The sequence below is a fragment of the Leptosomus discolor genome, chromosome 2 (genome assembly GCF_034619465.1).
Source record: "Leptosomus discolor isolate bLepDis1 chromosome 2, bLepDis1.hap2, whole genome shotgun sequence".
NCBI classification, from domain to species: domain Eukaryota; kingdom Metazoa; phylum Chordata; class Aves; order Leptosomiformes; family Leptosomidae; genus Leptosomus; species Leptosomus discolor.
In genome coordinates this window covers 60,245,854-60,272,803 of record NC_141392.1, presented here as the reverse complement: position 1 = coordinate 60,272,803, position 26,950 = coordinate 60,245,854, and the positions used below count along the sequence as shown (strand labels likewise).

The following is a 26,950-nucleotide window of genomic DNA, read 5'->3' as shown; positions in this document are numbered from 1 at the left end:
ACTGTCGTATGCTAAAAAACTAATAGTAGTATGAAAAATAGAGTTTCTTGTTTATTAACAACTTGAATTTAACTACTATGTTCATAACGTGCTTTGAAAACATTTGGGGCAGTTTTTCTTAAAAACAAAACAAAACCGAACAAAAGCAAAACCACCCCATCCTAACAGATATAAGTAAGAAGGAGAGTCTTAAAAAAAAGAAGGAACAAACCCCAAACCACAGTGAGTTATTTGAAGGCATGGTGAAAATGAGGCAATGTTACAGAATTTGTAGTGGATGGAAAGGAGCGAGGAAGATGATGCAGCTGATTTATGGCCATCCCCCCAGTTGCTAGCTGAACACCTTGCTGTTGGCCGAGGCCATTCAGCCTGTGTGATGGTTCCTCTGGACCAAATGCCATTGTGATGTCCCCAGTAGTGTTCTGGTTGTCACCTGGTGGAAGCTGCCAGAAACTCATCACATGAGTGAGATCCATGAAAGGCAGGCTCGTAGTTTCAGCTGCTGCCTCTGTCTCCTTGTGCACTGGGTACTTGTTAGTATCCCCTGCAGGCCCTGAGGATGCTTCTTCCAGACTGATTTTGTGAAGAGATTGAGGTTCTGGTAACGGCAGGTCCTCAAGAAGATGCACATTGTAACCTTTAACATCTACTTTTATCGGGAGATTCTTGAGGGATCCTGCTGCAAATGAGGTAGAACTAAGGTCGTATTTATTAGGCTGATGAAGGTTCAGGTTGCCAGGAATGGCTGTTGAGCATGGTGTGGGATGGACAGCTGGAAGGCTGTCTGCACAGCCCATCCTTTGCAAATGAGGAGAAGGTTCAAGAGGAAGAGCAGTTTGTAAGCTTGGCTGGGAATGAAGATGTGAACAGTTGTATTCCTCTGATTCTGAATTATTTAAAATCCCATTCTGCACGGAGACCCTTTCAGGAAAAGGTGACAGTATGCTGGCATCTTCCTTCAGTCTGAATGGAAAAAGCTGGTCAAGGAGACCCACTGAGTCACCATTCTGCAACCTGCTCTTCAGCAGTTCTTGTGGATGAGTCTTCCTGGTATGGCGAGTCAAATGGTCCTTCCGCCCAAACCTCTGGGCACAAAACTGGCATAGAAAGTCTTTGCAGCCTGTATGAACTACCATGTGACGCCGCACATCTTTACGGGTATAGAAGTGACGCTCACAGTGGTCACACTTATGTTTCTTTTCCTTTGTATTGCCAGTTGGTTTCCCTGCATGGCTTTTGAGGTGTTCCAACAAAACTTCAGTACCGCCAAACTCCTGCGCACATACCCTACAAGTAAGGTCCCCACTGGTGGCTGCATGAAGAGCCAAGTGTCTCTTATAGCCTAGCTTGGTGTTGTACTTCTTGCCACACTCTTCACACTTGAAGGCCATTTTGTTAGGGTCATGAGTCTGAAGGTGATTCTTTAGATGGTCTTTTCTGTGAAAGGTCTTTTCACAGTAGCCACACTGGTGAGACTTCTGTGGAGAATGAGTGGCCGAGTGCCTAAGACAAAAACAAACAAACAAACAAAAAGTTATTTGCATTTACTTTTACTCTAATACATTTACTCTTGCAGCTTCAAAACTTGAAAACACTGGCACTCTTGAAGGAAGATATTTTCATGTGTTCTCAGATTACTAGTAAAAGCCTAACTTTTTTTTTTTTTTTGAGGGGGACGAAGGTTTTAATCATAAAGCATAGAGTAAGTTAAAACTGTTCAACATAATCTTTTTTGAGTAGCCACCACAATTGAGGGAGACTAGTTTTCTCCAATTCTACCAAAGCAGGAATAATAAAACATGGAATGTGGGGATTAACTGTCAGTAGAACACCACAAAGGAAAAAGATGTCCTTGGTTTTTTTCCCCACACACCCACCAGAAGAGGAGTGCCTTCAGAGCTGTACCTGAGCAGTTTATATTTGGAAATGAAGGCTTTTGTGCATCCTTGCTGTGAACACTTGTAGGGGCGCTCCCCTTTGTGTGCGTAAGTGTGGACTGTGAGCTTGTCAATGGAATCAAATATCTTCCCACAGAGTCGGCAAGGGTAACTGTCTGGCTGCTTCACTTCTCTTCCCTTCAACAGTGAAGAGCGGCCGTTTCTCCATTTAGGTATAAACCTCACAAGAGCATCACAAGTGCCTCCTGAGCTGGCACAGCTCAGCTTTGCAGCAGAGGAACAGGAAATGGTCCCAAAGCACTGAGCAATGCTTTTGCCTAATGCCGCTCCTCTCAGTTTCCCTTTGAGTTTGCTTTTTGCTTTTACGGGTCCCAATTTATTTGGTGGTCTGAACCTGGTGGTAAGGACTCGGTCTTTATGGATGCACTGGTGAGATTCCAGCAGAGCAAAAGTTGCAAAACTGCTTCTACAGCTGGAGCATATCCAAGGGTCTATGGGCTCTTTCTGCAATGAGAACAGAAATAGGTCTTTCTTATTAGCCATTCTAAGGAAAGGTCATAGTCTTCTCACTGACCCTACATCTCCTGGGCTTTCCCAAGACCTGTTACCCTTGGCAATATTTACTTTAATGTACTATCACACAGCTGTTCAACTGGAAATGGATTCTCTCTAGGAGTCCACAGCCTCAAAGGAAAAAAAATGGTTGGCTAAATACTGATTTCCATGTGTTTGTTTAGCATTTACTGTAACAGTCCTTAAGTCCTTCACCTTTGTTTATCTGTGCTTACTGAATTTCAAAGTCTCTACATTTTTTCATTTTATGGAATCACTCATAAAAGCAGTTGCAAATTGTACTCTGTCCTTAGAGTGACATAATTCACCTGCTATTGCAACCACACAAAAATTGGGTGGGTTTCTGCACACAAATGTAGTTTAGCCAGGATCTCCCTATGTTTTGGGCTGACTCCATGCTTTACTAGACAGCAGTGGTCAATGCTTCCGAGAGAGACTTCCTCACTTAGCTTGACATGTGGCATTAGACTTTCTTAAACTCTGTAAGAAACACTTTATTTTGCATTATTTGGAAGTATTATTTCTGCAGAAATAAGAGCTCTACTAGGTTCCGTTGAATTCGCTTTAAATATTGACTTTCTAAAAATTTCAATTAAAAACAATTACAAAAAAAAGCCAGTCACTGATAAAATGTACTTCCAATTAATACACAACCATGTACTTCCTTAGCTGTCTCTACATTTTATGCAAGCTTCTCTCAAACTGTCCTTACTTTTTCTTGCTCTTGGGCTAGCTTGCTCTGGAGAGCGTGGTGAGGATATGCCCACTCTGTATTTACAAATGGAGCCCTACTCTTTCTTATCTGTGTTCAATGCTGTGGCTCTCCCACACCTTCTTTCTGGGGTATACTCTGAAGGCCTCATACGCAAAAGCAACAACAGGGTTACTTCCCTTCCTGGAGCACCTCTGAATTCCTGGTTCATCTGTATTCCCTGTTTAACATTTCCTTCTAGCTTAGGTATCAATCTTCATGGCCCCGTTTTCAACACCTAACAAACTTTTCCTATCAGTTTAAGGATTCCTACTGCCATACAGAGGGGAAGGTACTGGGCTTAGAAGAGAATGTTTATTGCACAGGAAAGACCGAAATGATCAGTGCATTATCTGACTGGTCAGAGCATAACAAGGGGGAATTGGTGAAATAAGTCTGAGGCTGGACAGCTTGGTTATCTGCAAATTAATGCTGATCTTAAGTCTTTCCAACACATCCCACTAGTGCCACTTACTTCTAGCTACATCTAATGACTCCATTGGATTACAAACACAGGAGAGGAAGAGCAGCCTTTTGCTGAGTAGCTATTTGGTTAAAATTGCCCTTGGCTTTGTGTTAGCCAACTACTCTATGGTCAGTGAAAGCACGTAAATAAACCGTAATTTACTGTCTGGTGTTGGCTTGAATACAGAATACTTAAAGGGTACTTACTGCTACTGGTGGCAAAGGACAGACATCGGATTCTTCTTTAATGAAGATTGCAGAAGCTTCCATAAATTTGGCATAATCGGCAGCATACCATACTTTCAATTCAGTGTGGGGTTCAATTGGCTGTGAATAGAAGAAAATAGCACAAGTTTGCTTGCGCCAATTTTCCTATACCAAATAATACTGAAGATTGGAGGGGCGAGGGCACGCAATTTGTTGTCCTTACCCAAGCTGCATTCTTTGAATCTGTTTAAATTATTGGTAACTTAGTTTCACTTACACTGTCTCACCTCCAACAATAAGAGAAAGCTATGGCAGCAGCCATGTGAAGCTCTCCTGTGATCAGACAGACAGCAACCATGGATGATTTTTTACTTCCTCATAATTCAGTATTTTTTTTAAAGCACTTATTTCTAGGGACTGCAGTCATTAGGTCAGTGAGTATGCTAACGGTGCTGTTAGTATGCCGCTTACATGTATGCTTTTGTAGGTGCAGTTTCACGTCACTGAAATCCCATCTCTGTAAAAACAGTGGGGAGAGGAGCCAATCCTTCTACTCCCAAATTAACAGCCTTTATTCAAAGTATCTTGAGAAAATATCTTCATAACCAGCCCTAAGGCAGCCTCACACTGTAACCAGCAGGGTGTGCCTAAGTGTAGCAAAAGGCTATCACTTCCACTGACCAGGACAAAACCTGCAGGATGCCACAGTACTGTGAATGACACTAGGGCTTAGGAGAAACAAATCCAAAGTAATTCCCTATGATACAAAGCACAGTAAAGGTTCCAAGACACGCTCCTCATCCTAAGATACCCTTCATGTCAGTACATAGGTTGCAACTCTCCATTAATGCCAATGAGCAGAGTTCTGTTGAAGTCAGCAGAGAGCTGGTTCAATAATATTTAAATTATACCAGAAATTTTAAGTTACCTCTTCATAACTATAACTTCTTAGAAGAGCTTCCCAAATACTGTATTATTAATCCTGTCAGTTCCACAAGTACAGCATGCATTTAAAATCAAATTGAAATCTCAAATGGTATGGACTCCATCAGAATGTCAAACACAGCTTAAACAATGTCTCAGATTAGCATACACTGTTTTACATTAAAAAAAGAAAATCAAAGTAATTATTTTAAGATTAATCCAAAAGCAACCATACTTCATACTGGTATAAAAGACTTTGGAAGGTGTAAAATGTTATCACTATTAACTTATTCTCACAGCATCACTGCGTGGCAAATACTTTTCTCACTGTGCAGGTGGAGAAACAAAAATGGAAGAACAAAAGTAAATACTACTATCCCACAGAAATGCATGCCAACCTAGGAAATGAAATTGGAATGCTGGATTTTAATCCCACAGTAACTTCATTTGACTAATATTCTCTTCTTTTTTGATAAGACAATGAGACAAGCATTAACTTAAGAATAAAGTAAAGTAAAACAATCAATGTTCAACATATAAACTTCAGTTTCCTAAGTGTACAAAAGAGTAAGTTCTGATTGAAACAAACTTTGTCTAAGGAAGTGGCCAAAACAATAAAATATAAGACTGTATGTTCCAGTGTCATTTATTAAATACTGAGTACTTTGTTCTCTCTCCTCAGAAAAAGACGCGGTCCAGAATCTCTAACATAAACTGATCATTTCATGGCAACACTGCAGTATTGCGAGTTCTGCAGTTAAGTCTTCAGACTTAATGTGTATGGAAAACAGTACATAAAGATTCTACCTAGCACCCTGTTCCTGAGTACCCGGTAATGTGCTCAGAATACAATGTGTGTCCAAAAATGTAATAAAGGAAAAGAATGTGTTTATTCTTTCCAGGATGAAGTACTGTTGAACGTAACCATGCCAGATAATCTCACCATGTACTATCTGGAACTGAAGAACTTCACAACATTCATGTTGAAACACTTCCATCATGAATGATATTCCTGTTACCCTCTGCTCAGCGTCTTCACCCCCACAACAGCGGGAACACACTGCCTTTTACTGGAAAACCCCATACACTGCTTGCTTTACTACAGATTAAGTGATATAAAAGGTGGTATATAATAAAGATCCAGTCGGCAGAATATAATCAATCTTTCACCTGTAAAAGGGTTAGCCTTTCAGAACCTTTGCTTATAAATTTCCATTTGAATGACAGGTGGGTTTAACTACCTTAACAGTTGTGAAGTAGACTTCTCCACAGTGCTGATAAGCCACAAGGGTCTGTTCTTCTTGGTTCTGGGCTAGCCGGACAAACATCATCCAGTTTCCACAGTCTTCATTGGGAGTGTCCAGAAAGTACTTCCCTCCATCTTTCAATACCTGAAACAAAAGGGGAGGACAGGAGAAAGAACATGATAAAACCAAGTCCTGTGTAGAAGCAATTAGTTTTCTTTAACTTGGAACCACGGCTATCAGTTATTTACCCTGTCTTGCTCATATGTCCTTTGAAATCATGGTTGTTTTGAAATAGATCACTCTTAAAGAATACTGAGTGCAAAAGAAAGTGAAGAACGAATACCCTGAGCACCCAGATACTAAAATAACTGTAAGCCTTTGTATGTATTTCCAGTTTATATTTCATCATTCTTATGTTATATAAAGATAATATTATAAGAACTAAGTGCAGGCAGGTAGAAGATAAGCTTTATGCCTTAATGTACTTCCTGAGTACTTGATAATCTCAAACTTTAGTGCTGTATTAATGCTACATTTTGCATGCAACAATTGTATAACTTGTGTAGTAAGTCCAGAGAAGTAACATACAATATAATGGCATTTTAACAACCTTCTCTTTTTCCTCTTAACAATGCAAAAGTAAATACAAATGAGCAATTGTGCCAGAAAGATCTCTTTCTTTTTTTGCTTTACTTCATTCTTCCTAGATTCCTTTCCAAGAGAATGCTTCTACGAGGCAAACACTCCCAACCTCGGACAAGACAGTTGCTTTTCTGCAATATAGTCTCGAACATGGACAGCTGAAGCTGCACAACAGATGTCAGCACAGCATGTATCTGTTCTACTAACCATGTAACTGAGCACTTAATGACAAAAAAAGTTGCATTTCCATTGCTTCTGGGAACTATTTTACCTAACTTCATCATGTTTCAGATGAAAACACCTGCCTGTTGGACAAGTTTGGTCACATACTCAGAATGCTGCTAGGGAGAAGTCAAGGCAGCTACTGCTGTCATATAGGAAGCCTGGGACTCTAGTCTTCTCTTCTGAAGAAACAGTCTATTCATCAGCCAGAGCTATGCTTATCACTGTATACTTTTAAGCAAATGGGGCTGGCTGATAGAGGATAGGGTGTGGTTTACAATGGCTTGGTGAAGAGGAAGGAACTGGGTGCTTAGCTCATCCATGCTCACAAGCCTGTTAGAGAAGTATGTTTTCTGCATTTGTAAGAATTAAAGTGTCTCATAAAAAGATGGAAAAAATTCAGTCATGAAGAAGAACAAATCCTCTCTGGTGTCAACATGCCATGAAAATCCCACAGAAGGACAGTGTTACTTTTCTGGCAGACCATTCACATGACTTTCATGAGTAAATGAAGTTTACAGCAATTACTGAAGCTATTACTTTTGCTCTCAAATGAAATTACAGAAGTATCTGTATCCATGCCTTCCTCCACAATAGACAGTGTTTTCCAGTCACAAGCTTCTGGAGAAAGCTCAAATGAAGACATACAGCATGTCACAGGACAGCTGCGGCTGGTCCCTCTCTCCTGAGTGAGAGGGCCTGATATGAAATGCAGGCTCTGGAAGGACTGTGACCTGTTGGGAAGCCCTGACAGAGGCTGTGGCTTGATCACAGATGAGAGAGAGGTGTGCCCAGGCATGACCCCATGCAGCAAAATGCAAAGACCAGGATGCAGAGGATTACGATCAACTATCACTCTCAAGGAATTCCTGTGGGAAAGGATGTGCACGCAGATATGTCTAGGCTAGGCTAGTCCTCAGAAGCCATTATTTGTGCTGGATAAAATACAAACAATAGTGTCACGGTCCAGATGAGACGATCAGTATCTGCACATGCAGCAAGGGACGGTACCAGCCCTAAATAACAATCTGACTAAATAAACTGAGTTACTGTACTGTGTGTCAATGTTTATACATAATCACATCATTAAAAAGTGTTTCCCCATCCCTGCACTGTTCCTCCCTACTAAGCAGATGCCTTAGTGCGTATTTCTGCCACTATTGCTAACTCAGTGCACAGTCTTAACCCTCCCAGTGACGGTGTTAAGCACAAATCTTGTTGTTTTATCTGGGAAAACAGTACTATCCTTGGATACTTTCAGTAGATGTGCTCTGAAAAGTTTATCGAGGGCTGTTAGACTGATAGGTAAATCACCCTGGAAGCAGTAAAAGTAGAAAGCAGGAAAGTAAACTTCTAGAAAACACAATATACAGGAACGTTTTGGTACTTCAGATTATATGCTGTGCTGTCTAATAACATGATTTACATTCATACATACAGATCAGAAGTACAACTAATTGACTAGATCAGACAGCAAATCAACTGGTTAAAATACATAAATACACATGAACTGTTAATGACACACACGCACTTCATAGTAAGTCACTGGGTTTTTACCTGCAGGACTAGCCTGCTCTCATCATAGCAGGTCAGTTTTGTAGACAGTTGACCAACATAAGGACCAAACTGTGTTCTCTTCTGTATTACTTTCTTTGCAAATACTCCAAGGACTGTGAATAAAAAAAGACCAGTCTAATATTAATACAGGCATCACAAACTATTTCTTGTACATTTACAGTTGTGAAAATGAAGACAAACACAATAGTACAGAACACATGAATTATTCTTCTAGACAAATAACCCAGGTAACTAATTCTAACCAGAAGAATCTAAAAAGGATGTAAATATGTACAGAGATTTTTAAAAAAATGAGTATTACATTGAATACAAAAGTGCCTAAAATCCATGACAGGATGTTACACTGAGTATGCAATACAAATGTGTTCATACTCTTCAATCCACAAGCTGATGTTACGATAGTGCTCTGCCTGTTGGCATACTTTACGGGGTTGTTCTCTCCCAATATGAGCGGAGAATCTATAAAAACACAACATTAGCCTTCTTAATGATTCTAGATATTCCCCTGCCTAATACCAATGGTGCGACACACAAGGCATCTTGTCATTCTCTTTCTGAAATGCAGTCTAGGCAGGACTAATTTTACACAGGTTCCCTTGTTCAAGATTGGGCGTTCAAATTGCCTTGCCCTCAGAAGGAAACAACAGTCTTTCTATAATATGAACTGAAGATGCTGCAAAAGGTGTATTAACCCCCTGTACTCTTTTAAGTTTGCCAGGGGTGATTTAGCATTTTGTTTCTGACCTCTTGCTGAATACTCTTTCCTGTTTTGCATTCTTGGGGAAAAGAAAAAAAAAAGTAATAGTCCATGGCTGTTACTGTTAGATACAAATTCAACATTCATTAAACTTGTATTGACTGAACAGAGCTAACTGATTGCTCACAGCTAAATGTCACACCAGCTCTGGCTAATGTCCTGCCACCAGTTTATGCATCGAAGTTACTAGAAATCAGTCGCAAAAAACCAGTAGCTGAATGTGAGCTTTAGCTGTGCTCAGCTTAAAGTAAAGCAGTCTTCATACTGTTAATACCCAAAGATTATGCCTTGAGTTATTCATGAAAACAAGCCAGTATTAGTACTTTTCCCTCCTCTTTCTCAAATGTGGGAAAAAGAGCTAAAATACTTACTCTGCTGGTTTCCAGCTCGCAGCTCCAACACTCGCAAAGTGAGGTAATGAGGTAGGGTGAGACGGGCTCGGCTAGGAATAACCCTATCTTTAGCCCTGATGAGTGGTCCGTGGAGTTTGCATTCTCCTATAAGGCTTTTACCGCAATCCTCACACCCTACAAATCCAGAAAAGGGAACCTGTTACTAAAAATGACATACTGCTCTCCAATTTAGTCTCTTCTAATTTTGTCACCTTGAGAACACGTCTTGAATTACCAATGCTTTTCTTCACAACACTGTTCTACATTAGGTAGTGAAAAGATTATCTATAAGCCAAAACTGAACTAGGAAGGTTTGAAATAACACTTCCAGTTTGTGCATTCTCTCCTGTGCAAATTAGTGGGTCTTGAACTCCAAAGGATTGATACGCATGTTCATTTGGAGTGTCGCAAACCATGCCTTTGAAGACTAGGATGGCATCAAAACCAGAGCTCACAGCACGCACACCTATAAATCAAGGTGCACACATTTAGATAGAAATGAGAAGGGCAAAGTTGCTAGTAATAACCAAGGTAGTTTGCAGAGATCCAAGGAGTCCAAGAAAGATCAGTGTGACTTTGTGAGCATGCACAGACCATCGTCAGTAGAACAGACCGTTGGTATACCATTAAAAATGAGTACACCTGGTCTTACAGTCACAACTCAGTTGACAATCATGCAAGGGCAGCCTTCTCATAGACTGTGGAAGCAAGCAAGAGGGGTAAAGGGTACGCTGTATCTCCCAGTCATCAGTTCACAATAACAACATCTGCAGGCCAAACACACAAACCATCCACAGAAGTCATTAATGAGAAATACGTGTCTGCAAACTGACTTTCCCCCAGCACAGTGAGATATTTTTGGTTCAGTGTAGCTCAAACTGGTTGCCAGGGAAACTCATACGGAGCAGGGACACAACTGAGCAATGAGACTCTCCAGCAGAAGGTCAGCCTGGCACTGGTGTCACACAGGGCGATGGGAAAAAGGGGACTTCTTGCACAAAACCTTTTTATAGACAGTAGAAACCAAACCAGTGAGCCAACAACGCTTTACGACTGAGTTAAAAGGAAAAGCTGATATTGGTCATCCATGACTACCTCGTTTTGTTTTACTTCTGAAAACTCTGCTGAGCAAGTCTATTCAGTAAGCAACAATAAGGAGCAGAGGAGGGGAGCCAGAACAGCCGAGAGAGTACAAGGGAGCCACAGGATGCTGTAGCAGAGACTGGGGCAGGAGAGGTGAGCCTTCACCACAGACAGGGGCTTGTAGCCAAAGAGAGGTCAAGAGAAGTGTAAAGGCTCAGGAGACACCGCCTGGAGAGACATCGGAGATGGTCTTTGAGAAAGGACAGTAGCACCATAAATGCCATATTCAGGGCAGCTCGAAAAGGTTTCAGTTTGTAAACACAAGTAGGCACTTGACTAAATTACATGCCTCAAGTGTCTAGTCCAAAACGTCCCCAAACAAGACTGAAGTGTTCCTACTGAGTCCTTTGGGCTCTCCATCAACTCTAAATGCAGAGGTAGACTTGCATGTTGGTCAGGCTGCAGGCACTACAGCAGTCCATATTTTTCAATAATTTGGGGACCATGTAAGACTTTTCTTTTGCCATTGCTCCCAGACTGCACACCTGCACTATGAACAGCTGAAATACATTATTTTTTTCGCTAGTGCTACTGATAAAGAACATGCCATTCTACAGCCATCATTTAAAATGCACAAAAGTTAAATAATACAGCTGCAAGGCAGATTTTTCTTGTTACACACCGGTTTATGTACCTGAAAGTCCTTTAGAACTAGGCTGCAAGAAAAAAAGTATTTTCTTGGTGATTTAACTTAACTGGCTTTTAAATAAATTCACAACAATCTACATCTTCTGAGGGCAACAAAATTATGAGGGCTTCCTGAGCTTACCTAGAATAATAGCGACTTTGTCTCAAGTCAAACAGCTCCTGCTTGGAGAGTTGTTGTATGCAAACTGCCGAAAAACATTACCAAAAGCAAAACGGAGACAAAGAACCGCTGTTAAAGGGAGGATGTATCTAATCATAAAGTACACGACCTTATCAATCCATGCCATGCCTCTGTGATTCATCACTACCGAGCTCCTGAGCAAACCTTCCAGCCGCCCTGGGGCCGTACCCACCACGCGGGCCCCAGGGTGGGCAGCTCACGGGAAGACTGGAAAGGGAAAGCAGGGAAAAGGGTCCCCCTTGAACCGTCCTTCAAATTTGGCACCACTGCCCCATTAGCTGACCGCCCCCTTAGTCCTCCAGATCGAAGACGTACGGTCTGAAACAATTCACGCAGTGTGGGTGCTGGGGAGGCATTCCTCCAAAATCATGGACTGCTTTGCATCCGAACGGGTACTGAGCATGCCACCAAGCTTAGCAGCCCCAGAGACGGCTCCCCAGGCGGCACGCCTGTCATGTCGAGGCTGTCAGCTAGCACTGAACGGAATTAGCTGCAGAACTGGATGGTTTTTTAAGCACATTGCTAGTATGGCTTGGGATTACAACCTGGCACCGTTGCACAGCACCTTGAAATATCCAGAGCTCCAAGGCTTCTAGGATTTTCTATGTTTCAATACATGGGATATGAAGATAAATAGATGACATAGTTACTTTACAGGCATCCCAAATTACTCGACACAGTATTTCTGACCCCACACCAGCACATCAATACCCTGACTCTGAATTTATTACACACTAAAAACTGCCAGGTGTACCAGAAGCACAGGACTGGACCACTGTAAATGTAATTACTTTAGGGACTACCCTGGGGAACGGGGGGTCTTCGCAGTTTCTTCCCCCCAAACTAACAGTGCAAAACTGTCAAGTTCACATTCTTCCTCAGAGATAATTACAGACCACTGTCACGATCCTTTGTATTTCAATGCTAAATTACAGATGCCGTTAGCAAAGGAATGTATGCATTATCATAGCTGCAGCACGGCACTGGTTTGCAAAGCTCACACAGATTTTATGCTCCCTTTTAACTGGGCTGCTCTAAGTAAAATGTATAATTCTTTTAACAACTGCCTCAGAACACTCTCTAACCTGTTCTGAAATACATAGTATCCAGCTATGGAAACAACATACACTTTGTAGTATTAGCACTAGGAATGAAACACACTTGGTTAGAAAAATCACTTTCTGTGTAGAAGATTTTTTCTGCTTTTTGTTAGGCACTTTAGTACCTCACTCCATGCTTTTACAGTTTCCCTGCTCCCTTAAATTGTATTTACACAAACAAAATTAATGGATTCAATGTTGTGTTTACAGGAATACTTGATAATGCGCAAGCATGCATGAAAAAGTAAAACTGCCTCCGCTCCTCTGCTTAGCTGTGATTTAGATGAGTAGGCAACAAAAAGAAATAAATGAGATTCACAGGAGCTACAAGCTGTTAAAAACCAGATTGTATTATTTACTATATCTTTAGAGCAGCGGTGCTATATTGTCCCCTAGAGGGTATTTCTTCGTTCTTTCTCTATGTCTTTGCAACGATGCTGAAAAAGTTCCAAATAATGCCTTTTTTATCTACCTGTAGATAAAACTACAAAAGCTAATAGATCCTGGAGCTGGTAAGATTTTTATTTCACTGAACTCCACTACAGCAGTAGGGAGACACATGTATAGAGGAGCCCAGCATGGGCACTGGTGCAGACTCCGGCCAGGTTGTGGGTGTGCAGCCACCACCTTATCACACAGTTGAGATGCTCGTGCCCTGCAAACTGCTGCTGGACAGGCTAAGAGAAGGGTGCATCTTCTGTACACCCCCACCCTGGCACCTCTGCGCCTGAATGCATCTGCTCCCACTTCTGCCCAGCTGTTGGGAGGCACGGTTGGCAGCCATGGCTTTCCCCTGCTCTTTGGGTCACCTCAAAAAAGACACACACTGCCTGCAGGATGCACTGCCACCACACAGGCTGACCGAAACATCGGCAGCCACGCTCCCAGGGAGGAGAATGGGCTGTGAGTGTGGCTCACCTGTACCATCCTTGCCATGCTGGCGCTTACCCCCAGTCCAGGTCTAGGTCTAGGTGACAGCTCTCCTTTGCTGCAGACTACAGCCTGGAAGCCTCGGTGGCCAGCTTGCCTCGTCCTCCAGACGTCTCTAGGGCCAGCCACGCTGCACGGGGACAAGCTCCCGCGGCCAGCAGTAGCCAAGCTGGCATGGCAGCTCGGGCAAGCTGGACTCGCGCACAGCTAACAAGTGCGGGTTTCCAAAACAGCAGCACCGTTGGAACGCTGTGCCACCCCCACAGGCACAAGCCCAGCCTCGGGGAGAGCTCATTAGCGTGGGCAAGGAGCCACAAGCTGCGGTTACACAAAGTCCGGCTGCAGAGATAACAGGAGCTATACATAGCCATACTAGGAACTGCAATCACTGTCGTGACAGCTCGAACATACCACCAGCTCCTTAACCAATCAGCGGCAGAACACCACTTCTTAAAAACAGTTTGCTAAAAACTAGATGCCTATCAGGCAGTCCTTCCCGCGTTTTCTCCAACCTCTACTTTCAAGAGAGACTTTACGGTACCTGAACGCTTCAGTGGCCCACAAGATGCCTGCGGTAGGATTTACACGCCCTGTGAAGGCAGAGGCAAATCACTCCTTTTAAACTGTTCCCTTCAAGCAAAGACACCCCGCGAGAAACGATCGTCAGCTGAGCAGCGCTCGACATTCGCTGTGCCGTTCTGCAGCATTAGAATTAGCTCCCATGCACAGAGGGAACAAAGATCAGTGTACACAGCAGTCCAAATCCTAGCCTAATTACAATCATAAGATTTGCATAGCAAACAACAGTAATTTATCCCAGAGTAAAACTGTACTGCTCCATTAGCCTTGTCCAGCTTTCATGTAGAGGAATGCTGCAAAAATACCTTGTGGACACTTTCTCTTTAAGACACATCGCATGTGCAGTATGCCAGTCTTGGCTCTTCTTACACAAAGGTACATGAGGTTTTCCTGCCCTATGGTTTGTTCTGCAGCACTCCTTGCTGGAAAAGCTTGAAAACCTTGTTCTACAATGTAATTTATTTGGCAAAAAATTCAAAGTACTCAATTAGCAAACCGTTAATCCCAAGTTATTTTCCCATTACTGTGGGCGACTGCCACACACTTCCTCTGTAAAAAATGTTCATGAAAGAAGCCTTACATGTCCTAAGTTTGATGTGCAAAGTGCATTTACAAAGGAGCTGAAGCTCTTAACTGAGTAATAATTCATCCTATTTATATTATAGTAAAATAGAACTTCTTATAATTACCAGAATTAAGAATAATTTAAGTCAAATCCCATTAACTTCTGATATTTCGTCAGGCTAAATCTTCTACTGACCAATATTCGCTTATTAACTGTAATAACTGATCTCTAGTCCAATACAAAAATAGGTGACCATTTCTTCAGTGTTTCCTTTTCATGCCTCCTCTATCTCATACAACAAAACCTTGTATTAGCAGAGAGTTACAGCTGCTCAGCTCTGCATGGAGAAAAAGAAAAAAATAAATAAATAGGGAAAACAGACTCCGGGCTGACTTCCCAATCAAAATTGCTTACCTGAGCAAAGACTGAAAGCTTGCACTTTCATGCACCATACAGCATATTATTTGGGAAGCAGGTATTGTATTTTCCATAAGCCTGCACCCAAAATAACACCCTCGCAAAAAAAAAGAAGGGGGTGGGAAGGAGATTTACTCCTAAGGACTTGAGAGGGAAACTTTCAACAGATTTCAAGCAGTGAGTTCCCATGCCTTTGACCCATGGAGACCCTGAAGCCTCACAATCTCTGCCTGATGGTACCAGCATGGACACTGCGTGACATGCTGCTGGGACAACATCGGCTCCCTTACCAAGGCCTTGTGTGGCCGACTGCCATCCCTGGGCTTGTAAGCAAGTGGAGCAGAGCATCCTGAGATGCTGGTGGAGGGGGAGGAGGAGTCCTGGTCCTGCGCAGGGGTGAGCTGCACCCTGTGAGTAAACACCTATGCCTCTTTTGGGGCCCCCTCTCCCTGGGGCGGAGAACGGTAGGTGGTTCAAACATCCCAGCAATCATTCTTAACATTAAACATATTCATAGGAACATGACCTCACTCTACTAAAATGTAAAACTTAAAAAATGAGTTACTATATTTGGAGACAGAAACAGAGAAATAAAACAGCAAACACGCCTTACTGCCACCCCATACGTTCAGTCAGACCAGCAGGTCAAGCTAATTCCCTAAAACTGGAACCCAGCACTGCAGGTGAGCCCAGCCCTTAGGCACCCTGACCCAGATGCTGCTCCGCAGTGACACTTTGCCTCCTCTCCCCTCCATCCTCCCCATGCCCCTGCCTTTGTTCCCAAGAGGAAAGAAGATTCGGAGGGAGGGTACATCCTTGGGTCTCCAGCAGTGGGAGATCACCCGTCAAGGCACCCTTTCCTGCCTCCCAGTGGTACGATCCTGTCCAGCACAGCTTTTCATACAGAAGGACACCTCTAGAAGGGAGGCTCAGCGCTTCCCTGGCTGTAAAGAAATCTTCTAATGCAAAGCATGCATGCATTTTCCTGGCAGACAAAAGTTCCAGTATGTAAATTCTTCAGAACTCCTAAACTATTTGTTATACAAACACATAAAAGATAACAACAACTATGATTCATTACTAGTTCCTAATAGGGAGTAATCATGATGACAGTCGAGCACATCTGGGAACGGTAAGTTTTTCGCCTGGTGACCATGAAGTACTACAACAGGCACAGCCAGAAGGAATTTAACCAGCTTCCCATAAAAAGTCGTCCTCCCACCAGTCCCAATGAGGCTTTCTACTGTACTCCTTCCGTCTAGCAAATCTGAGGAGCAAAACAGTTTGAGAAGCCTCAAGGAGCACAGCTGCTGGGCTATGCAATTCGGCAATGTGCACACAGCAGCTTCAGCAGGTTCCCACGAAGCCTATGCAGTGGAAGGATACTTGCGCTCTGCTCTATCTTACAAACTTCACAGCTAGGAGGAAAAAAAAGTTATCTTTGTTTGAACATCTGAAAGGGCAGTAACTTAGACGACTTTCTTGCAAACTTAAAAAAAAAACCCAAACCACAAACAACAAACCAAACAGCAGGGAAAGTATGTAAGCATGTTTATCAAGTTTAACTTCACTCTGCAGTCTGAGCAACAGGTTTATCAAAGTTCTTGGTAGGTTCATTCATCTAAAAATGACTTGAGATCAAAGCACTCAATGATTGATTGAAAGCTAATTAAAAAAATAATCTTTTTCTGGTTATTTGTGGGACTAAAACGTACGTGTCACATTTCTGGTACAACACACAGGGTCTGGTTGCTATCAGAACCCATACACATAACAAGCACAGTTGAAGTGAAGTCACCTCCTGTATTTTACACGTAATAGCTTCTAATCAGCATGAACAAAGAAACTTCTCTCATTGCTGGAAGCTGAACACATTTCAAATGATCCAATCGAAAAATGCAGTCGGATTTTTCAGGGTTTTTTTTTTCCTTTTCTCCATCCCTCCACTGGCTTGGCATGGAGTCATATAAAATTAGATCCAGAAACAGAGAAGGAGGTTAACAGCAAATTCACAGAAACAACTGCTATTTTTTATGAGAAACAGCCTCAGTCAGCATAGCCTGGTCCTATGAAAAGCCCAGCAAACACTTCCTGAGAACCAAGCCTTCCCGTTGCACACTGCCCATCTCCCGCAGCAGGAGCTCATCCTGGTGACAAGACTGTGCCCCCTTGCCTGTGACACCTTCTTGCTTTAGGTCTTCACTAGCACTGTCCACACTGCAGACTGCAAAACTAAAAGCCCCCTCTCCACAGAAATACAGCCAGCCATCAAGAGAGTCACACTCAAACTGCTCATAAGCACCCTGTGGCTCCTGGGCCGCATGTCAGACCCCCTAATCTACATCTCCCCCAGAACAAGTTTTACCTCCCACAGCAAAAGTAGCTTTAATTCGTCCCAAGCACTTTTCTTCTGGGGAGATTTTTGGCAGGCTGGTTGATTTATTTTAGTGTTGGACCTTTTAGTGGATAATGTTAATGCTGCTGCTGCAATTTAACACAGACACCAGACTCTTCTATCTTTGTTGTAGCAGAAAAAACTCCAAGCACTCCAAGCAAGTCTTCCTAAACGTATGTATGTATAAATACACGTGCACACAGCCACACAGACAGTATCAAGTACCTTAATACAGTCGACAATTTTATTCATGGTAGGTCAACACCATGGTTTCAGTTCTGATAAAGGAAGTGCAGCAATTCTAATGACTAATGCCTAGTATTAATTAGCTGACATATTTCCAACCCTTGCAACATTCCCTTAAAAGGGAACCTTAGATTGGGTCTCTCTCTCTCCTTCATTGAACTTGGTTGTTACTGGCCACCGAGTCCAGATGTCATGTGGAAGAGACTGGTGGAGGGCTTGGTGACAAAAGTCACTTTTCTTTAGGAAACCAGTCAAAATTGACTCTTGCTTTTCCATTTGTGACAAAACTTTCAACATGGACTTGTGGGAACTTTCTCAGCAAAGACACTAGTGGCTGGAATATATTTCCAGATGCTTACTGGTAGAAAGAACTAGGCAGGTAGACACGCTTTGGAGAAGGAAATATGAGTTTACTGTAGGACACAATGAGCAAGCCTGGCATGACAGAAAGAAAAGACGCTGTACTCATCCGGTGGCTGGAGAACTTGAGGTCTTTAGAGGCAGTTACAACTAAATGAAGCAAGTCACAGCTACCAGGAATAAAAGCACAGTGTGAAAACCATGGGACCCACTTCTGCAGGTAGAATTCCGTACACTCGGCTCTACTGATGTGTGAGCAGCCACATTATAAAAGAAGGAAGTCCATGTGGAGAATACACAGACACTTAGGACTGGGATCTTGGAGGGCCGGTCCTGAAAGAACACTTCAATCTGTATTACATTCAGTGGAAATGAAGTCTGAATAAAACTGGAAAATCAGTTAACTTTCTCAGTGAACCATCCAAACCTCCTACTGGCATTCCAGTTCACCCAAGAGAACAAAAAAAAGTTGGTTGGTTGGGGCTTTTTTGACTAATGAAACCTAAAGCATATATTTAAAATCCTGAAATGTAGGAGTCTTCTTTTAAAAGCATTGGTTTTTGTAAATGAAGGGTCATTAACAGCTTAGCAGAACAGCTTTAGTTCTTACTATGTATCACCTTCATAACAGAGGACAAGGCCAACAACTTCTGTTATTATCTGCCTAATTTCCAACACTGATTCCCAGCTTCTCTGGGAACAAAACAGGTAGGAGGCTCTCATCCTTAGCCTTTATGATCCTGCTAAATTCTCCTCTTTTAAGATATGAAGTGATTTCTTTAAAAAATACATAGACATTGGGAAGCTCTGCTGCTGAACAGACACAAAAACATATTTCTGTGAAAAAACACTCACGCGTGCAAGTGTCTTATCTGTGTTTCCATTTACTTGTTCTCTTTTTCCTGAGATCTAACATATACTTCTTTTTTCTAAAGACTTTAAATGGGAACTGTAAGATAATTATCTAATGTACTAAAGAAATTATGTCCACCTGAGCTTCTTTAACAGACTGATTAAGAAAGGAAAAGAAAGCAACAGATTAGGCAGCAGTATAGTACATTTCCCTTACAATAACTATTCTCCTCAGGCATAAGGACAGCCTTGAGTCTAGTTCTTTAAAACAGAGAATTACAAAACACATGATTATAGAGTATTATTGGAGAATTACAGCCGAGAGTTGCAAAAATCTGAAGATTTTTTTCTGCAGATGAAGCACTCTAAACTCAGAAGACATGTATCTCCATAAAGCCCTATTTATTCTCTTGTTGACAGTAATCTCAGTTTGAGATTAAGTAAAACCCAAACACTTTTTCTACATTTCTCATTACTTTGTAGTTTCTTTAAACTATTTCCAAAAGTCACAAAAATAAAAATAACAGTACTCTCTACTACTAGAATGTAAGAAGCAACCTTGCAAAGCAAAATTTTAAAGAATTTATTCCCATTTTCATACTTTCCTAGCTTGAAGAACAAGATCAACAGATGGTAAAGGCATCACCTTGAGGGAAAAGCAGCATTCCTCAGATATGTATTTGTATAACCCTGGTCATTTAACATGCATATTTACTTAGAGCTGTGTATGATGATCACATATCCCACTTTGTACTTGGTTTATCTTACACTATTGGTTGGAAATCGATTATTTTATACTCCTTCCACTGCAACATTGCCAATAGGTCACAACAATATTCATATTTTATAAAGATCCTTGATGTTAGAAGAAACAAAGGGACAACTGTCTTGCCAAAACATCCCCACGTACTTCCCCACACGCATCTGGCTAAGCACCTTCCATCCCAGTATGTTAAACATAACACACTCTGCCTTGCCTTATGCCTAAGTGACAGAGAACAAACACCATAGTCCACGTCACACGTGAATCATCTACCTTCTTCTCCATTATACTAACTAAAAAAGCTCTGATCAACTGAGCTTCCCACAACTGTAATTCTTTCTATTACACCATTACAGCCACCCAGAAACCCTCACCGGTCAGTTTTCATAACACATCTAGATTACAGCATTAAAATGACCTACAAATATATCTCCTTTCCAACTTAAATGTTAACTTTAAGTTAGCTTTAGATTTAAATTCTAGCAGCTTCCAATGCCTATCATGTATAAATACACCCACATGAGGTCAAAAAACACTCTTGACATATTTGGGTAACAATAATGACATCAGAGCCCACAAACTCAATGTTTTCACCTCTTTGTCAAAATCATAAATGTGTTTACTTTTTTTGCTTTTCCCTCCAAAAATCTTGGTAACTTAAAGGCAGGAGCCACAAGCAAAAAAGTTAATGCTCTACAGTTAAGCAATGTATTTTCATTTTCTGGATTACAAAGTATTCTAAAGGAAGAATGTTTGCGTCTGGAGCCACAATGCTTCCAAGAAAAACAGTAAGTTATCTGCTGCAGAGAAGAGCAAAGTGAGACAAAATTAGTAAGATTACTAGCTCAAAGTCACCCAAAGAAAAAATGCCAGACTGAGAAACACAAACTACTCTGATTAAACATGAAACTACCTAAGTACTCTCCCTGAAATCAGGGGACTACTCAAGAGTTTTCAAACAACTGCACACATGCACAGACACTTTTAATCAGGTTTGCAACACAAACCCAGCAATTCTTACTGCCATGTAAGAACAAGGCAGCACGACAGCAATTATTCCGTTTGGAGCTTGCCCTTAAACTGACAAAGGAAGAAATGACATTACTTAACTTTTTTTCATGCAGTCATAAGTGGGTCACACCTCAAAGTTGTAGCTACGTGAGCTCAGAAATCTTTTTCTTCAGTCACCACAGAAACTAATATAGAAACTCTGGCTGACGATTTGTTCTCCTGTTTTCAGGAGAAAATTTACATATGAATTACACACCAAATTCCTTTGGTGTGATAAACTCTTCTGGACTCACATGAAGAAAATACTGCTTCTTCATTATCATCCTTCTCTTGCTAGCTTTTGCTGTCTTTATAAAAAAAAAGCCATACATCTAAAACCAGCAAGCGTAATGGCAAGTCCATTTCTTGCCTTGAGTCTATGCATGGAAACAGAGGTTTGGAAATATATCTCACATTTCAAGGGATTTTAGACTCCCAGATTTTCTGCCAGACAGGCCTGCTTGTTAGTCACTGCCTTGTGTGTAAGTATTAAGGCAGCAATTTGTATCAGTCCAGAAATCATCTGACGCAATTAGTCTGATTCTCAAAGACATAAAGAATTGCACATAACAGCCTACGTAAGTGACTGATGTACAGGACCTGACTGCAAGACCCAAATACCAAATTATTTCCTATTACTTTTCATATTAATTAATCACCATTAGATAAAGAACAAACGAACATACACAGAGGCTATGAACAGCACAAGAGTCTCTTAGGTGTTTCCTATGACAGAATACAATTCAAGCATTGTTTTTGCACTCGAGAATACAAATGCAAACATTTCATAATCACAGTACATATGGGAAATCAAAACAATCCTTACCTTATTTTAAACGGCATTTTTAGTAAAAAGTCAGGCTATGCTAGCACAAGGTGGCAGGAACCGTGGCATCCTCCTTCAGCAGACTTTTCCAAACGTCCCTGTGTTCAACTAAGTCTAACTCTGCTCTGTTTTGTTTCCCCAGGAGGACCCATTCAGCACCATGTGCTCCCTTTCAGCTGTCAATAAACAGCAGCGCTGAATTCCCTGGCGCTTCACAAAGCTAGTTAGGCATAGCCATTCATTTCTTCAGGAAAACAGGGCATTGATTTCAGCAAATTCCCAGGGAGCAGCTACAACAAAGAGATCAAAGACCCACCTCCTTTCCTGCCCAGCTTTGGCTGGCCAGCCGGGAGGAGCAGCCACAGGTCTCCCGAAGAGCGGGACGAGCCCCACCGACCACCGCGTGCTCCATTCACGCCTGTCGCCTTCCTATGTTCCCGGGACAGCCCCCGGCACTAACCGTGACAAACCCCTACATTCAGGCAGCATAATATACTGCACGCTAGTTCATCCAAGGATAAAAAGAAAAACAAGCTCCAAGGGAAGTCCGCTGCTTCCCCAACCGGCTGAGCAACAGTAGCTGCCAGACATTTTATAAACTTCTCTTTTTCCATACGTTCTCCACCTAAAACAGAGAAACACTTGCTACCTCAAATTCATCATACCGAAACTTCACTGGGATGCTGGCTTTTTCGGTTTATTTCCGCAGGATGGAAAACTGAGCTGCTGCAGTTTGAGATCTATCTGCAGCAGCCCTTGCATTGTGCAGCCATGACATCTTCTTTGTGCAATCTGCCCCAGACCAGCAGTGGTTTTTTTCTAGGAATCCTAGGGGGGTTTGCTCTGGTTTGGTTAGATTTTTTAATTATACATCTATTCTTCATTAATGTGACCTGGAACAAGATTTTTAAACTTAGAATCTGACTTTGTATTGAACCAAGCGTCAATGAAAGACGATGCTGTGGTCAGGCTTAGGGACTGGGTGGTTAGGCTGCATGTCTACTACTAAACTGTAAGAGCTAGACATTGTTCCCTGGTGCTAAGACCTGGCATCAGCTCCACATGTCTCAACACTCCTCACCTCCTTCCCTTTTCCCCCACAAACAGTTTGGTTACATCCAAATTCCTTACCTGGAACAGAGCCTGGTAGATGTTATCCCCAAAACATGCCTTGGTGTTGCTTGTTAGCATAGGCCAGTACTAAGCTTATGGGCTGTCTCTGTACTATTTATTTATATAAAAACAGACAGAAAGATCTAGAGTCACTTCACATCTGTACAGATTTGCTATGTCATTCTTAGCATTCTCCTGTGCAATGACATGTTTCCAAGGCACTACCTGGCCATCACAAACCCCACATGCATGCGTACTCCCACCAGCTGGAACCTGGAAAGTCCCCTCTGCGCTTGAGGTACTGCCTTGAGGCTATTCACATGTCTCCAAGTGAGAAGACATGTCTATCCCTCTAGCATGACTGAGTATCACAGGACCTGCCACAGCACAAGCAGTCCAATACTGAAAAGACCAGGGACAGGTAGTAGGGATGACTGACCATTGCACAGAAGATAGCTGAGGACACAAGGAAATACAGAACTGCAGAACTATCTCAGTTGCAAGAAACCTGTGGAGATAACTTCTTGTTGAAAGCAGGCCCTTAGATTAGCATTACCCAGGGCCCTGTCAAGCCCTATCTCAATTATTTCCAGTGTGGGAAATTCCACCACCTCCTTGGGAAGCCTATTCCAATGTTTAATCAATCCTATGGTGAAAATGCCCCTAACATACAGGAGCATCTCCCCTGAAGCAACTCGTGGCCATCACCTCCTGTCCTGTCACAGTGCATGCTTGGGGAAAGAGCGCTGCCATGTCCGTCTCCATAACCACCATTTTTGTACCAGAAGACCATGAATAGATCCCCTTGAGTCTTCTCTTCTCCAGGCTGAATACACCATGCTCCTTCAACCTCTACTCAGGTGACAACTTCTCTAATGCACTGATCACTAGGAAAAGTATGAAAGAGATGCTGACACTGAGCTGAAGAGAGAAAAATGAAACTGCCAGGGCATAAATTAGCTGAAACAGTCAAATCAGTTTAAACACCTGAGTGGAGCTGAGGAGTCTTAAGAGATTTTGACCAGGACCACTGTGCCATTACCCTGCCCTCTCTCCTTTCTTTAACATTTCACTCCTGACAGCAGTTTTGCCTGTTTTATACAATACAGTCAGGCATATTACCTTCCTCATTTTAGAGTTCTCCTTGTATTTAAATGGCACTTAAGCATGCCCCAAAATTGCCAGTTAGCAGATAAAGCTCAGTTTGTGCACTTTCACAAATAACTTGATCTTGAAGTACAGATATTGCCTCCACAGATAGCTGCTATCTGCTGGTAAGCCATTGATGTTTTTGTATTTATTAACTCATTACAGCTGTTGACAAAAAAAATATTGTTTTCTTTGCTCCTCTGAAGAAGTACTGGAGACTGATAAATGGGTTTCTGAAATTCCCCTCTCTTACACTGCACAGCGTGCAGCTGGGCAGCCCTCAGAGGCAATGATAAAAAATGGCAGCTGAGGCACTGGAGGGACTCCAAAAGAAAGCATGCAGATCAGATCAATAAGCATAGAAAATGTGCTTAATGCTGCTGATAGCTTAGGCTGAAGTGAGAGAGTGAGAGTATTGGGGAGCCCTCAGCAGTAGTTTTTTGTAGTAGTTATGACAGCTAAATATAAGGATATGCCACTTGTATATTCTTTGCTGTTGAAAAAGGATGGGTAATAGCGATGAGGGATGAGATTTGGATGTGACTTGGATAATGATGCCTTGGAAACACAGGAGTTAAAATTCACAAAGTGATTAAAAAACCCCAAGCACATCACTCAGTAGTAATCTCGAATGGTATTTGTGCCAAAGATAGATAAAACATTTTAGATAGAATTGTAATTTTAAGTCTCAATGAACCAGTCTGTTCTTATACATGGGCCAGATTTTTACAATTTTACTCATATTAAGTCATGCTTTACTCCAAGAATAATCCCGTTGATTATAATAGTAATATTGTTCCACAGATGTCTCAGAAGAAATGCAAATGTAAAAGCAGACTTTCTACTTAAAATAAAAGACATTAATCATGAGCACATCTGGGAATCTGATAAAAACATATGGTAAAAAAAAAATCACTGTGAGATGACGGAAATGTACTTACATAGCAGGTCTGTGGACATGTTTACAGATCAGGCAAAGGAAACCTACATAAATGAAAAAAGAATGATCAGTTTTCTGAACTAGCACTGTTCATGTTTAAACCGCATGCTGGTTAACATAGGCATAGTTTTTTAGTTCTTTAGGAAATTAGGAGAACGTATGCAGGAAAATCTAACACGGAACAATTTCAATTTGTAGAGAAAAGAATACATCCATCCATTTTTTACTCCTTAATAAATGATTCTACTTCATTCCACAAACAATGTGAACTGACAATATTAATGTAATGCATTTTAATTAAAAGCAGTTCACTGTATCCCACACGTTCATTAACATTTATTATTAAAACAGAATTTTCAGGCACAATGTATTTTACCCCATTGCATGCCATTCTGCATTCAAGCTTGCTATTTCTGGTATTCATCTTAAAGAGTCCTCACCCTTGCAAAGTCAAAGGGAATGTTAACTAGATACAGGACAAGACATTTTATTTGCTCTCTTGAAAGACTTGTGGAGACTTCCAGCTTCCTGCTGAACTCTGTTCATCTTGTTCCCTTCCCATTCATCTGCTGCTTTTTGACTGAAATTTTACTATCAGCACATAGGAGCAGAGTCAGAGTTTTCTGTAGCTGTTTGAGCAGTCTCCAACACAGTATGATCCAAATCTGTGGATGAGGCTGTTACCGAAATATCGGATCAATAACTCTCTAAGACCAATGTGTAGATATTCGAAAGTAAGGCATTCTTTTATTGCAGTGCTGGGCGCACACGCAAATCATTTTGCAAAGGTGAGCGCGCTTTTTGGTCACGCGGTTACAGCCTTTATAGACCTTTCTCATTATACATTAATCACCTTTCCCCAAAAAGGCGGTGTTATTCTAATGATTTCCCAGAAATGTTTTACTTAAGTTCCTTCCGACTTGCACATGTTCTGTCAAGCAGAACTAAATGGGTCGGTGGTCTTTCGAGGGTCTCTAGTCGTTATCCGTAGTCTTCCTCATGATGTCCTCTAGTTGAATCCTCCTTCTTAAGCACAAGCCAGGGACCCTTTTCTGATGCAACCTCTTGTAACAATCAGTTGTGTAGATGTTTGCTAGGCATCGTCTCTTTGATACCTCCTTAATGTCTCCTCAATATCTGGTATGTATAGATAGCTTTCTCAGAGTTCCTGCTGTTCCTGGGTTCCTGCAGTTTTGTACATTCCTCTTTCATCAGCAAACAGGCTATGCAGAATTTCACAACCCAAAGTTTCACAATCCCTAATTCAAATGTTAGCAAAGTCAAAAATCATAGAAAAGTAGAAAATTTCACTTCATCAAGGCTACTTGGAGCAACAGAAATAATAAGGCATATCAAAATAAGGGGGCATGCGAATAATGGTACGAATCACATCAGCTTATGCCATTTTGTTGTGTCCTGTAGAAACCTTGAAAATTTCAGTTAGTGTTTGAAGGTGTATGTATATGATTTAGGGTGAAAACCTGACTAATGAAGACAACAGTATTTTATTGCTGACTGAAACAGGTCAAAGAAAACATCTTCATTTTTAACAATAACAATACAATGATCATTAGTAAGATACTTCCAAATTGATAGGAGCTGGTTAGGAGAACTGAGGGAAGAGGAGTATGGAAGAAGGCAATAGAGATGACAGGAAAAATGGGTGGCAAAGAACAATGAGAACTGAGGAGGAAACAGACTCTAGGAGAGTAAAGAAGTGGTAAGATAAGGTGAATGCAGAGCATGATGAGGCAGAGAGGACTCAGTGGCCTGCTGAGAATCTGTCAAGGAAGAAGCTGTGACTCTGCCACATTGTCCATAAGCAGGATGAGGAAGGTGAGATCCAGCTATCTGCTGAAATCTATGAGCACACTATAGTGCCACTTGCAAGTTTGAGAAGACTAAGTTAAGGCTTCTAGTAATCCATTGTAAGCATCTAAGTTGCCATCTTAGCTTGAGACACATCATTTGTCCCTGTATACAAAAGTAGCCATGCTGAGCATTCCCCCCAGTGTTTACTCAACAATGATCTACATA

At 41.7% G+C, this 26,950-nt stretch overlaps 1 protein-coding gene across 1 annotated transcript in view; it reads right to left on the bottom strand.

Annotated features, from left to right (window-relative positions):
• Positions 1-227: 227 nt before the first annotated feature.
• Positions 228-26,950, bottom strand: part of PLAGL1 (PLAG1 like zinc finger 1) — a 39,483-nt gene continuing 12,760 nt past the window's right edge. Inside the window, exons 2-7 of the mRNA XM_086460437.1 lie at positions 9,636-9,791; positions 8,487-8,599; positions 6,060-6,209; positions 3,895-4,014; positions 1,906-2,402; positions 228-1,503 (exon numbers count right to left, since the gene is read on the bottom strand). Of these exons, the coding sequence (XP_086316563.1) occupies positions 228-1,503; positions 1,906-2,402; positions 3,895-4,014; positions 6,060-6,209; positions 8,487-8,599; positions 9,636-9,791 (2,312 nt within the window). The remainder of the gene's footprint in view (positions 1,504-1,905; positions 2,403-3,894; positions 4,015-6,059; positions 6,210-8,486; positions 8,600-9,635; positions 9,792-26,950) is intronic.